A 14449-nucleotide genomic window follows, 5' to 3' on the forward strand; every position below is an offset into this window, starting at 1 on the left:
AGTCTTGAGGTAAGGAGTGATGTCTTTGTTGTTGCTCTTCGCTATTTGTAGTTTGCTCTTTTTGCTGTTTATTTATTTATTATTATTATTATTATTTTTTAATGTAGGGTCTCACTCTATCCCAGTGTGACCTGGAACTCACTCTGTAGTTTCAAGCTGGACTTGAACTCACAGTGATCCTCCTACCTCTGTCTCCCAAGTGCGGGGTCTAAAGGCATGCCCCACCACACCCAGCCAGCCTGTCCTCTAATTTTTATGTTACCATATATACCTTTGCTATTTAGGAAGGGAGATGCAGGAGCCAGGTGTGGTGGTGCACACCTATAGTTAGTTACAGCACTCAGGAGGCTGAGGTAGGAATCTGAGGCCTGCTTGAGGCTACAGAGTGAGTTTCAGGTCACCTGGGGCTAGAAGGAGACTGTGCCTTGAAAAGATAAAATAAAATACATAAAAAGGGAGGTTAACGGCTGGGGAGATTGCTTAGTGGCTAAAAGCACTTAATTGCAAAGTCTTTTGGTCTGCTTTCAATTCTCCAGTACCCATGTAAAGCCAGATGCATCAAGTGGCGCATGTGTCTAGAGTTTATTTGCAGCGGCAAGTGACCCTGGTGTGCCCATACTGTCTCGCTCCCTTAAGTAAATAAATAATCTTAAAAGGGGTTATACTCGGTATATTTTTTTTGTTTGTTTGTTTTTTGAGGCAGGGTCTCACTGGAGCCCAGGCTGACCTGGAATTCCCTATGTAGTCTTCCTCCAACCTCTGCCTCCAGAGAGCTGGGATTATAGGTGTGTGCCACCATGCCCAGCTCCATACAGATTTATGTTTTTTTAAGTTTCCTTTCTTCCTTCCAGTTTGCAATCTAAAAAGCGGAATTGAGGCATCTGAAATAAAGATTGAAAGTTTGTGGAAGATGTCAATCCTGCTCACAACAGTTAGATTAAGCCAAACCCAAACCAAAAACCCAGCGAAAAAGGGAAGGGATCCTGGAAAAGTAGATGACTGCTTCTCCTTGTCCAGTTAGAGTGAAACTGGCTTCACTTCCCTTTCTGCGGTTCAGGACGGTATCGTCATTCTTCAGCAGCCCACTGTGGCTGGGCAGATGCAAGTGTGTGGCGCTGCCAAGAAGTCCCCCAGTCCTGAGCGCCCTTCATGCGTCCCCCAGGGAGCCCGCCCAGTCACTGCCCTGCGCCTTGCCTAACCCAGCCCGGTCCACTAGTTTTCCTGCAGTAGAGTTCTGCTCTTGGCTGGCCTGCTGGCACACATATTTGAGAGCAGAGGCTTTGATTCTCCAGTATCCACATAAAGCCAGATGCACAAGATGGTGCATGTGTCTGGAATTCTATTGCAGTGGCTAGAGGCCCTTGAGTGCCCATTCTCTCCTCTCTCTCTCTATCTGCCTCTCTTGCTCTCTAAATAAATAAATAAATAATATTTTTAAAATTATTTATTGATTTAAGAGAGACAGAGGGAGGGAGAGAGAAGGAATGAGTGCCAGGGCCTCCTGCCACTGCAAATGAACTCCAGACACATGTGCCATTTTATGGGTCTGGTTTTAAATGAGTGCTGGAGAGTTGAACTGGATTTATAAGCAAGTGTCTTTAAGAGCTGAGTCATCTCTCCAGGTCCTAAGCCTTTTGTTGTTGTTTGTTTGTTTTCCAGGTAGAGTCTCACTCTAGCCCAGGCTGACCTAGAACTCGCTCGATGATCCTCCTACCTCTGCCTCCCCAATACTGGGATTAAAGGTGTGCACCACCACACTTGGCCCAAGCTTCATTTTTGTGTTGTACTGGGAATTTAGCAAGGCGCACTAGTTCCAAATATTCGATTCCTGGGTCCACAATGGAAGACCAAGTTGGGTAATTTATTGGATCTAAGATTTTATTATAATGGGGAGAAGGAAAGAAGGGAGAGAGAGAGAAGGTATGTGCACCAGACAGAGGGAGGGAAAGGGGGTTACATAAACGATGCCTACACAGGTTATGCTTGGGAAGATATAAAGCTATGTTTGAGGGGCTGTAGAGATGGCTTAGCAGTTAAAGGCACTTTCTTGCAAAGTCAGATGTCCCTGGCTTGATTGCCCAGTACCTATGTAAAGCCAGAGGTACAAAGCGGCACATGTTTCTGGAGTTCATTTGCAGTGGGAGGAGGCCCTGGTGCACCTATATTCACTCTCTCTGACTCTTTCTATCAAATAAATAAATTTTTAAAAATAAATAAATAAAATTATATTTTTTTCTTTGGGAAACAAAGACAAATGAGCAAAAGCATCAGGGTAGAAGAGACCCTCAGAATGTGCCACTTTACAATAAAATCAGGTGCATTTTATCATATTTATTTTACATCGTCACAATTCCTGTTTTGTTTTTGTTTTTTTTTTTTGAGGTAGGGTCTCACATCTCACTCTAGCCCAGGTAGACCTGGAATTTGCTGTGTAGTCTCAGGCTGGCCTTGAACTCACAGTTATCCTCCTACCTCTGCCTCCCAAGTGCTGGGATTAAAGGCATGCATTAACACGCCCAGCTACAACCCATTTTTATCTTTAAAAAATAAATGCAAGGGCTGGAAAAATGGCTCAGCAGTTAAGGTGCTTGCCTGCAATGACTAACAACCCAGGTTCAATTCTCCGGTGCCCATATAAAGCCAGATGCACAAAGTGGCACATGTGCCTGGAGTTCATTTGCAGTGGCTGGAGACCCTGGCACACCCATTCTCTCTGTCTGTCTCCCTTCTCTCTATCGCTCTTTGCAAATAAATAAATCTTAAAAATAGGTGCAAATTCATTGAGGATGATTTAATGAAGATAACGTACAATGTGCATTAACAATAGCATAGAAAGTGTTTGCTTCTTATGCATGTGGGCACAAGTGTGTTTGTGCGCGTGCGCATGTGGAAGCAGAGATGGGCGTCAGTGTCTTCTTCAATCACTTTTCACCTTTTTCTTTTCTTTCTTTTTGGTTTTTCAAGGTAGGGTCTCACTCTAGTTCAGGCTGACCTGGAATTCACTGTGTAGTCTCAGGGTGGCCTCGAACTCACAGCGATCCTCCTACCTCTGCCTCCCAAAGGCTGGGACTAAAGGTGTGTGCCACCATGCCCAGCTACCTTTTTCTTTTTGTAATATTTCATTCTACTTATTTATTTGAGAGCAAGAAAGAGAGAGAGAGAGAAAGAGAGAGAGATAAGAGAATGGGCATGCCAGGGCCTCTAGCCATTGCAAATTAACTCCATATGCATGTGCCTGCCCCCTTGTGCCTCTGGCTTATGTGGGTCCTGCAGAATTGAACCTGGATCCTTTGGCTTTGCAGGCAAACACTTTAACCGCTAAGCCATCTCTCCAGTCCCTCTTTTTCCTTTTTGATAAGATCTTGATATATAGCCCAAGGTGACCTCAAACTCATGATCCTCCTGCCTCTGCCTCCCAAGTGCTGGGGTGAACAGGCATGAGCCACAACCAGTTCAAGAAAACCTTTTTTCCCAGTTATGAAATTACTTCAGTTGGATTATACGCAAGTCAATTCAAAGTGAGATGAATATCTTGGACAAATGTCACCCTGTTCCTCATACCTTAACAAAGCACTTGAGAGTTGAACAGAAGGATATTCCAATATCAGCAAGAGTCCAGCTGTTCCTCAGAGCAGCCCCGGCGTGCATGAGCTCCAGGTACTGCCTGCCTTGCTGGTCTTCAGAGAGAGGCACGTGGAAGTAATCCTTGGAGATCAGCAACATTTCAGGAGAACAGAGCATCTCTGTATTACTAGACCTTCCCTCCCTGCCTTCTTTTCTCCCTCTCTCTTACCTCCCTCCCTCCCCACTTCCCCTGCTTTCATTTTTTTTTGGGGGGGGGGTGTGTGTTCTGAGGTGGTTTCATTCTAGCTCAGGCTGACCTGGAATTTACTATGTAGTCTCAGGGTGGCCTTGAACTCAGGGCGCTCCTCCTACCTCTGCCTCCAGAGTGCTGAGATTAAAGGCATGTGCCACCACCCTGGCCCTGCTTTCCACTTTTTCCACTTTGCATTATAAATGTTTGGGAATCAAAGGGAAGAAGTATTGGACAGGGTTCTTAACTTGGACTCTACAGACCTCCCCAAAAGACTATAAATGGGGGGGGGGGAAACTACATCTTTTTTTTTTTTTTTTCTCCAGGTGGGGTCTTGTTCTAGCTCAGGCTGACCTGTAATTCACTCTGTAGTCTCAGGGTGGCCTCGAACTCACAGCAATCCTCCTACCCTGGCCTCCCAAGGGCTGAGATTAAAGGTGTATACCACTACCCAGCAGGGAGAGAGAGAGAGAGACACGAGAAGGAGGGAGAGGCGAGAAGAGAGAGGAGAAAGGAAAGAAGAGAGAAGAGAGGAGGCAGAGGAGAGAGAGGAGCTCATAGGCACTGGCAGGCTTCCGAAGGGCACCATGACCCACAAGCCTTGCTGTGGTAGAAGACCTGGATTGGCATCATCGGCCGAACATCACTAACAGTGGCTCTATGTATGCAAGTAAATATTTTGCTTAATTTTATTTTTGTTTTAGTTTTTCCAGGCAGGGCCTTGCTCTAGCCCAGGCTGACCTGGAACTCACTCTATTCTTAGGATGACCTTGAACTCATGGTGTTCATACCACTGCCTCCCAAGTGCTGAGATTAAAGGTGTGGGCCCCCATGCCTGGCTTAATTTTATTTATACTGGATATTTATAAGAAATGTGTAAGGAAGGTTTTCAAGTTGCTCCCGGTTCTGGCAGCGTGGTCCCAGTAAGATGCACTCAGAGCCCACAAGTTCTCTAATCTCTCTCTCTAGTTTTGTTTCATCACCAAACAAGACATGTACAGACAATTGTCCCACTCTGCATAGGTACTAAAGTTAGTGACTTGTTTTGTCCCTTTTATGAAGAATGGCAGTAATACCATCTGGCCCAGACACACCCCATAAATTCACGAAAGAGAAGCGAAACTGGAGGTTTTCCCCAAGAATACACTTGTTCACTTGTTTCTAGTATCCACACATAGGCCACATTCTTAATCAAACTATTAGGCAAACAAATGATATTTTCAAGAACTCTGCTTCCCTGCACATTGCAAATATACCCAACAGTACCTGTATCCTTTGTAAACTGTGGTGTGGACCTGGGGAGATGGTTAAAGGTGCTGTTTGCAAGGCCTGTGTGTCTGGGTTTGCGTCCCCCAATATCCAGGTAAAGCCAGAGGCACAAAGTGGTGCATGCATCTGGAGTCCTGGGCAGTGGGGAAGGCCCTGGGTGCACCCATTCTCTTTTTGCAAATAATAAATAAACTTAAACTGTAGTGTGGAATTAAAAGTAATATCCATCTTCATGACCTTCGGACCAACACCTACCTTTATCATTTGCTTGACGGTTTCTACAGTGTCGTCTGGTGAGACATCAAATGGCTCAAATGATCCGTCAAAGGCTATGAAAATCCTCATCATGCAATTGCTTTCTCAAAACACAAGACCAAGAAAACAAAGCGAGCCCCCCCCTCCCCCACGATCCCGAGGGCTCTGGCAATCAAGGACGCCTGTCAGCGTCCAGCCTCGGGGAGCCCTGCAAGAGTGTGAAAGGCTCAGTTGCAACACCCACCCCGGCCTTGGGCAGCAAAGCCAGCCACTGGCCGCGCTCAATAGCTACCTTGTTCTTCCAGTACACAGGCCAGCGCTCCCGATGGAGACGATGGTGCAGGCAAGTGTGGACAAGCTGTCGGCAGGCAGTGCGAAAGCCCTGCACGCAAATGGCACTCTGATGATGTGATCGCCGCTCCCCCCCCCATGTTTGTATTTCCTCCAGTTTATCTGCTTGGAGACCACATCATGACGGGGCGGGGGGTGGCACACAGCCACCGGGAGCGGATTGCGCCCCAATGAGGTCATCCTCAAAGTTCTCTGTCCATAACGCCAGTGGCAGTGCACTTGTTTCCATAACAACTCTGTGTACTTGTGCTGGGGTGTGGGGAGGAGGATTTCCACTGCTGCCTCCGGGCACAGCGCAAGGCTCCCTGGCACCAGGGAGACGACGGGCCAAAGCCGCTGCCCCTCCCTTCCCCGCAGAGTAACCCAGGGCTGCATAGCAACTCCACGGGACTGGCGCTTCCTTCCCTCCTGGGTCCCTGCCTTTAAGTTACTTAGAGCAGTTTACCATTGTCTTGGGCCTGCACCCCAACTTCCTGTTGGTGGGAATTGTTGCAAACCTCATTCGCTTGAGTGGAAACAGTAAGTGTTGTTACTCAAGCTCGTAATGTAAACATTTCTAGAATTGAAAGATTCTCCTCTGAGCTCCTCTGTAAGATACACCCGGTTTAATGCCCTGATGACTCATATTTATTTGCAAGCAGACAGACAGACGAAGAGGGAATGAGCCCGACAGGGCCTGCTGACACTGTGAACTCTAGACTCCGGGCACCCGGGCCACTCTGCACATCTGGCTTATGTGGGTGCTGGGGAATGCGCCCCAGGCTGTCAGGTTTTGCAAACAGGCGTCTTTAACCTCTGAGCCATCTCTCCAGCCCCCTGGTCATTTTTTCATATATGAATCTTGTCTTCTTCCTGAAAAACGTCCTGACCTAGGACAGAGTCACTATCTTGCTTTTCTTATTATATTTTAAATTTTTAAAAATTTATTTATGAGAAAAGGAGAGAGAGAGAGGGAGAGTATGGGTGTGCCAGGGACTCTGGCCATTGCAAAGGAACTCCAGATACATGCACCACTTTGTGCATCTGTCTTTAAGTGAGTGCTGAGATGTTGAACCCAGGCCAGCAGGCTTTGCAAGCAAGTATCTTTAACTGTGGAGCCATCTCTCCAGCCCTTCTTTTTATTCTTTTTGTTTATTTTTGAGGTAGGGACTCACTCTAGCCATGGCTATATGTGGTAAGGGTATGTGCATGTGTATATGTATGTATGTGGTGGGAGTGCATGTGGACATGTGTGTGTGTGTGTGTGTGTGTGTGTGTGTGTGCGTGTGGTGGGCATGCATGTGTTTGTGTGACGGGCATGCATGTGTATGCGGTGGTTGCGCATGAGTATTCATGTGTGTGTGGTGGGCATGCACGTGTATATGTGTGTGCATGTATGAATGTGTGTTCATATTTAACTATCTATTTCAGTATTTAACAAGTAATTTTCATGGGAGGCACTGAGGTTTCTGAAGGATACTGTGTGCCTTTAACAGTGCAAATCCTCTTCGTTGATTTAAAAGTTTTCTAAGTACTAGCTGGAAGTAGACCTTTACTAATGCCAGGTGGGTAAAATTTAGATGTTGGAGAAGAAATCATGAGTGTGAACATGAGTTCTTAGGAAAGAACTACACCTTGTTAAGCACCCACAAGGCTGCTTGACTGTTAGCACTGCGCCTGTGGAGACCTGGAATGCTACAGAGTGGGAACCAAACTGTACTGGGTTGTCGCCAGTCCCCTAAAAGCTGTTAATCGTCCAGTTCTGTGTCTGACTTAATGCCCTTGTGACTATCAGGTGATCAGGTGAGACCGTTTGGAATGTACAAGCAGCACAGAACTCCAGCTTTGAGAATGCCATCAGAGAGCACGTGAAGCCCCTAGCTGAGTTTCCCTAGCCCGGCTGACCCGATGTTTCCACCTGTGCATTGGAAAAATGCTGCGATTTGTAGCTTTCTTTTGTTCTGTAACTATAAAAACTTCATGAAACTAAGCTCGTTGGAACACGCTATTTGAGGTCATCTGACTTTGGGACATGGTCGCTCACATTTAGCTCGAGAACAAACAAGGAAATCTTGACTATCTGCCTTCTTTCTCAATCCAAAGAAAAGAGTTAATGTAGAAGGTTTGTATGAAGGGCCAGGGAGTCTCAAAATTTATGCAGGTGGCTAATCTCTTTGATTTGCCCTAACAGCTGGCTCTTAATATATTTTATGTAGTTTTAATAGTTTATTAAAATCCTGCAAAGAAGGCTGCCTGTAAGTAATCCCCTACATAAAAAAAATGCTGGGCTGGAGAGAGGGCTTAGCAGTTAAGGTGCTTGCCTGCGAAGCCTAAGGACCCAGATTTAATTCCCCAGGTCCCATATAAGCCAGATGCACAAGGAGGCACATGCATCTGGAGTTTATTTGAAGTGGTTGGAGACCCTGGCACGCCCATTCTCTCCCCCCCCTTGCCCTCTTTTTGTCTCTAATAAATAAATAAATAAATAAATAAAATCTTTAAAAAAAATGCTACCTTGGGCTGGAGAGATGGCTTAGGGGTTAAGGCATTTGCCTGCTAAGCCTAAGGACTCAGGTTCAATTCCCCAGTACACACATAAGCCAGATGCACATGGTAGCATATGTGTGTGAAGTTTGTTCACAGTGGCTGGAGGCCCTAGTGCACCCATTCTTTCTTTCTTGCTCCCTCTCTCCCTCACTCTCTCTAAGAAGTGCATAAAAATAAAATATAAAAAAATGCTAACTGTACAATGAAGGTCTATGCATTTTTGTCTCCTGTTTTAAACCCTCTTTTTCTTTTTAGCTTTTTATTGACAGCTTCCATAATTACAGAAAATAAATGCCCTCCCCCTCTCAATTAGTTTCTCTTTTATTTTGATGTCATCATCTTTTCCTCCTATTTAAAAAAAATTTTTTTGTTTATTTTTACTTATTTGAGAGCTACAGAGAGAGAGAGAAAGAGGCAGATAGAGAGAGAGAATGTGCGTGCCAGGGCCTCCAGCCACTGCAAACCGAACTCCAGATGCATGCGCCCCCTTGTGCATCTGGCTAACGTGGGTCCTGGAGAATTGAGCCTCTAACCAGGGTCCTCAGGCTTCACAGGCAAGTGCTTAACCACTAAGCCATCTCTCCAGCCCATCTTTTCCTCCTATTATGATGGTCTTATGTAGGTTATGTCAGGCACTGCGAGGTCATGGATATCCAGGCCATTTTTTTCTAAGCTAGTACTTAGAAGATTGCATTGTAAGCAGCCCTTCCCTTCCTTTGGCTCTTACATTCTTTCTGCCACCTCTTCCACCACAATAGACCCTGATCCTTGGAAGGTGTGATAGAGATGTCTCAGTGCTGAACACTCTACTGTCACTTCTCAGCACTGTAGTGATTTTTAAAAATATTTTCTTTAATTATTTGCAAGCAGAGACAGATAGAGAGAAGAGAGACAGAAGAAATAGGCACTCCAGGTCCTCCAGCCACTGCAAGTGAGCTCCAGATACATGTGCCACTTTGTGCATCTGGCTTGACATAGGTACTAGGGAATCAAACTCAGGTGGTTAGCCTTTGCAGGCAAGCACCTTAACTGTTAAGCCATCTCTCTAGCCCTGTGGTGACTTCTGAGTCATCCCAATGGTCACTGCCATCAGAAAAGAGAAGCTTCTCTAACCAAAAGTGAAAGTAGCATTAATATGTGGGTGTAGGGCTGGAGAGATGGCTTAGTAGTTAAGGTACCTGCCTGCAAAGCAAAAGGACCCAGGTTGGATTCCTCATTACCCACATAAGTAGATGCATAATATGGTGCATGCATCTGGAGTTCATTTGTAGTGGCCAGAGGCCCTGGCATGTCCATTCTTTCTCTCTCTCAAATAAATTAACAAAAATAAAATGTTTAAAAAAGAATACATAAATATATAGTTATAAACATTAGGAAAAGTGCTTACCTATAAGTCTGCTTCTTTCTACCCAGATGTTTCCTGGACGGGTCTATTCAGACATCCCAATCTTAACCCGAAGAAAAGCAGACTTTCACATCTCCAAAATTTCCTCTTGTATCACTCTCCAGATTTCTACATCTCATAAGTGGCACAAGTTACCAAGCGGCTCAAACCAGAAATCTGAGAGTCAGATTCAGTCTTGTGTTTTCCCTGAACGTCTATGTCCATCAGCAAACCTTGAATAATTTGGACTCCCAGATATGTCTGAACTTTGACCACTTTCCTCACCACTCTTGCTTTGCACCTGGTCATTATTTTCTTTATTACAAGAATCTTTTAATCGGTCTCTTTATTTTCACTTGTGCTTTTCTTCTATGTATATTCTAAATTGTTGCCTGGGGAAATCTCTTAAAATGCAGTCTTAATTATGTCTCTCTTCTGTTTGAAATTCTAATGGCTCTGCAAATATAGCCTGAACTTTTTTTGTGTGTTTGTTTGTTTTGCTTTTATTTTTTGGGAGGTAGAGTGTCACTCTAGCTCAGGCTGACCTGGAATTCACTATGTAGTCTCAGGGTGGCCTTGAATTCATGGCAATCCTCCTGCCTCTGCCTACCGAATGCTGGGATTAAAGGTGTGTGCCACCACACCCAGCGCCTTTTTAATGCTTTTAACTTAAAGTCCATTTTACTTTGAAGTCCGTTTTTCTGATTTGCTGCTCATGCTCATTTTAGGTTTCTGTTTGTTTGTAATAGTCTCTCTTGCCTGAAAAGAAATTCCAGACATATGCACCACTTTTTGTCTGACTTTATGTGGGTACTGGGGATTTGAAACCGGGCTGGCAGGCTATATAAGGAAGTGTCTTTAAACTGCTGAACTGTCTCCCCCGCCCATCCTTTATTTTTATATTCTACAGTCAGGGCCTGACTACATAGGTCAGCATGTTTTCAGCTTGTTGCTCTCCTGCTTAGCCTCATAAGTGGCAGGGATTTGCCATGATGCCTGGCTTTATTTATTTAAAAATATTTTTATTTATTTGGAAGGGGGAGAGAGAGAGAGTGCAAGAGAGAGAGAGAGAAAGAGAAAGAGAGAGGGAGCGTGCACAAGTGTGTGTGTGTGTGTGTGTATGGGTGTGTTGGAGCCTCCTGACACTGCAAAGAAACTCCAGACACATGCCCCCACCCCTTTTGAATATGCCTGGCGTTAGGTGGTACTGGGGGGGTTGAACCTAAGTCATCAGGCTTTGCAAGCAAGTGCTTTTAACTCCTCAGCCGTCTTTGCAGCCCTTATTTATTATTTATTTATTAGGGAGAGAGAGTGAAAGTACGGGTATGCAGGGTTACTTATCACCATAAATGAACCCCAGACGCATGTGTCAGTCACTGTGTTTATCTGGCTTTACGTAGGTACTGGGGAATCAAACACAGGTTGTCAAGCTTTGCAAGCAAGTGCCTTTGACCACTAAGCAGTCTCTTCAACCCCTGTAATCTGTTTATTTTTGAGGCAGGATCTCATGTATCCCAGGCTGGCCTTGAACTTGCTATGAGCTGACCCAGGTGACCTTGAACTTCTGACCTGCCTCCACCTCCTGAGTGCTGGTATTGTACACACGTGAACACAGGTCCTTGTGCATACTAGGCGAACATTCTGTCCACTGAGCTGCATCCCCAGCTCTATTATAATTTTTCAGATAGTCTTACCACATAGCCTTGGCTAGCCTCGCTTTCTCTACCTAGCCCAGGCTGGCCACAGACTCATCGTAATTATCTTCAGCCTCCTGGGTGCTGGGTTTCCACGTATACTCCACCACACCCAGTTCTGTTGTTTTTATAAAGAGATAATTGATGGTGTTTTATTATCATGTCCTCTCTTAAACCCTTCATGTTCTTGGAAACCATAATTTAAAAAATTAATATGTTCCAAACTGTCTTCTAATTTTCCTACATTAAAACACACGTGGAGGGGGTATTAATAGTTCTACAAAGTATGTCATCATTCTACCTAGATGCAGTACAAACAATGCATTATCTTGTTTCTTTCTTTCTTTCACTCTACCTCAGGCTGACCTGGAATTCACTATGTAGTCTCAGGGTGGCCTTGAACTCATGGCGATCCTCCTACCTCTGCCTCCCAAGTGCTGGGATTAAAGGTGTGCACCTCCACTCCCGGCCCTTGTTTTATTTTTGAGGGATGGTGTCTCTCCAGTGCAGGCTGACCTGGAACTCACTTTGTAGCTCCAGGCTGGCCTTCAACTCATGGTGATCCTTCTACCTCTGTCTCCCAAGTGTTGAGATGAAAGGCATGTGCCACCATGTCCAGCTTTTTCTTAATGACTTTTTTATTTTTACATTTTATCATTTGTTTTTTTTTTTTTTTTAATGAGAAAGATATGTATAGAGAGAACGAGAGAGGGAAGGAGAATTGGCATGTCAGGGCCTCCAGAGGCATGTGTCACCTTACGTGGTTCTGGGGAGTTGAACTTGGATCTTTAGTTTTCACAGGCAAGCGCCTTAATCACTAAGCCATACAGAACCATTTTATCACTTTTTAAAATGTATTTTTTGTTAGCATGCAAAAAATTAGGTTTTATTGTGTTGTATATCAATGATTTTCATTTCAATTTGACTTTAATGAAAAAATGCTTATAGAGATGTGGTAAGTCTGTTTATACTAAATTACTCTAGCCCTCATAATAATATTTCCAATCCTGATCTTTATGAGTCTTAATAGCAGATCTACGTGATACTGAAATATTGAAGCATTTCTAGCTGAGTGGAAATTTAATACATAGGCTATACAGTTGTATGGTACACAGAAGAAGAAATCTGATCGTCTCTATTTTTATTTATTTACTTAGGTTTTTCAAGGTACAGTCTCGCTCTAGCCCAGGCTGGCCTGGAAATTCACTCTGTAGTCTCAGGGTGGCTTTGAACTCATGGTCATCCTCCTACCTCTGCCTCCCAAGCGCTGGGATTAAAAGCATGCGCCACCACGCCCAGCTTATTTTTAAAATTTGTGGGCTTTTTTTTTGTTTTTGTTTTTTTTTTGAGGTAGGGTCTCACTCTAGCTCAGGCTGACCTGGAATTCATTATGTAGTCTCAGGGTGGCCTCGAACTCATAGTGATCCTACCTCTGCCTCCCAAGTGCTGGGATTAAAGGTGTGCGCCACCACGCCCAGCTTATTTTTAAAATTTGATTTTAAGGCTTCTTGTATATTTTATTTGAGAGAGAGAAAAAAGAATAGACAGACAGAGAGAATATGAGAACGAGCACAAAGGTGACTCGAGCCATTGCAAAGGAACTCCAATTGCACGCATCCCCTTGTGCATCTTCTTGCTTTATGTGGGTACTGGGGAACTGAACCTGGGTCTTTTGGCTTTGGAGGCAAGCGCCTTAACTGCTAAGCCATCTCTCCAGCTCTTAATGTATATTTAAATCGAATGGGTTCAAAATTAAAAAGGCGCTAAGAGAAACACTAGCAAGTCTTTCTCCCATTCCTATGTTCCGTGGACTCACACCCCAGAAGCAAAGTTAGATCGAGTGACACACTACTACAGGCGTTCCAAGTGGTAAGGCACGTCCCTAGAAGAGGTCCTCTGTCCTGTTAGAGGGACGTCATCGGTTGCAATCCACAGTGGGACCAGAGTCTGTGCCTCTTGACATTTGATCTCAGCATCCTGCATCTCTGCTGTGCCTCCACGCCTGGATCACCGAGGATGGTCCTAACTGGTCATTTAAATTCCAAGTAGCCGGCTGTAGGCGTGGACACGGGCTTATCAGAGGAGCCCCGGAGGCGGGCTGTTTTCAGAAGCAGTCCCACGTCGTGCTCTGGGCGCGCGCCTGGCCCGGAGCGCGGACATCGGCCAGGCCTCGGAGGCCGGGGGTTCGCGTCCGACTTTCGGCAGCTCGCGCCCTGGATCCCGAGGCCCCCGCCAGCACCCGCGTCAGCCGGGGCGCGGGGCAGTGAGGCGGGCAGGGGAGAGATGCCCGGGGGCACGGGGGGGGCGGCGGCCCGGGGAGCCGCGCACGGGACGCGAGCCGGCACCCCGCCGCCGTGCACAACCGCGCGGCAGCCCCGCAGAAGGCCGCTCCTAGCCGGCCGTCCCTCCCTTCTTCCCCCGTGGGGGAGGCTCGATCACGCGGCCGAGAACGAGACTCGCCAGCCTGGGCATCTCTCCCAGCGGGGCGAGGCGTGAGCGCGCAGCCCTCACGGGCCACGCTACGGACCAATGGCTTTACGCCGCCTTCAGGTGTGGGCCAATGAGACGCGCGGAGGGCGGGACTGGCGTGGAAACGCATTGACGGGCACCGCAGACACCCAATGGCGTTCCTCCGCCTGTGAGTGCGGCCGAATGAGACAGCTGGGGGCGGGACTTCCGCTGTCCGCGGCGGCGGCGGTGTCAGCGCTGGGCTGCGGGGCTGGAGTCGGAGCGGGCAAGAGGGCGGCGCGGACCCGCCGTCATGAGGTCAGCCTAGGAAGTTGTCCGCTCAGCTCCGTGGCCGCTCGCCTGCGTTCCGGGCTCGGGCTTGCAGGTAAGAGCCGGCGGCGGTTTGGTTCCGGCGGCGGGGTGCGGCGGGGCCAGGCCCGCGCTGCGGACGCCGCCTCCCGACCCCGCGAGTGGGTGCCCGGGCTCGTCGGGCTGGCCTGCTCGCTCCGCACCCGCCCCGCAGTCCTCGGGAGAGACCTCCGGGAGGAGGAGGAAAACAGACCAGCCAGCCGCAGAAAAGAAAGAAAAAACAAACAAAATAAAACGAGAAAAGGAAAGAAAGGCCCCCATCCCCGCGTTCTTCCTCCCGGAGCCCAGGTCGCGGGCCCGCGACGTGACCTTGCTGCTGCTGGGCCGCCGCCTCCCCGC

The 14449-nt window shown here is 46.8% G+C and overlaps 2 protein-coding genes across 3 annotated transcripts in view; one reads left to right on the top strand and one right to left on the bottom strand.

Annotated features, from left to right (window-relative positions):
- The window catches only part of Ankub1 (ankyrin repeat and ubiquitin domain containing 1), a 29442-nt gene extending 23532 nt beyond the window's left edge, over positions 1-5910 (bottom strand). Inside the window, exons 1-3 of the mRNA XM_045130641.1 lie at positions 5631-5910; positions 5339-5412; positions 3562-3705 (exon numbers count right to left, since the gene is read on the bottom strand). Of these exons, the coding sequence (XP_044986576.1) occupies positions 3562-3705; positions 5339-5412; positions 5631-5769 (357 nt within the window). The 5' untranslated portion in view covers positions 5770-5910. The remainder of the gene's footprint in view (positions 1-3561; positions 3706-5338; positions 5413-5630) is intronic.
- Positions 5911-13990: 8080 nt separating this feature from the next.
- Positions 13991-14449, top strand: part of Rnf13 (ring finger protein 13) — a 61918-nt gene continuing 61459 nt past the window's right edge. For both annotated transcript variants that reach the window (XM_004655904.2, XM_045131145.1), the window contains exon 1: positions 13991-14126. The gene's annotated coding sequence lies outside the window, so the exon portion shown is untranslated. The remainder of the gene's footprint in view (positions 14127-14449) is intronic.

Source organism: Jaculus jaculus, chromosome 12, assembly GCF_020740685.1.
Source record: "Jaculus jaculus isolate mJacJac1 chromosome 12, mJacJac1.mat.Y.cur, whole genome shotgun sequence".
In the NCBI taxonomy this organism is placed as follows: domain Eukaryota; kingdom Metazoa; phylum Chordata; class Mammalia; order Rodentia; family Dipodidae; genus Jaculus; species Jaculus jaculus.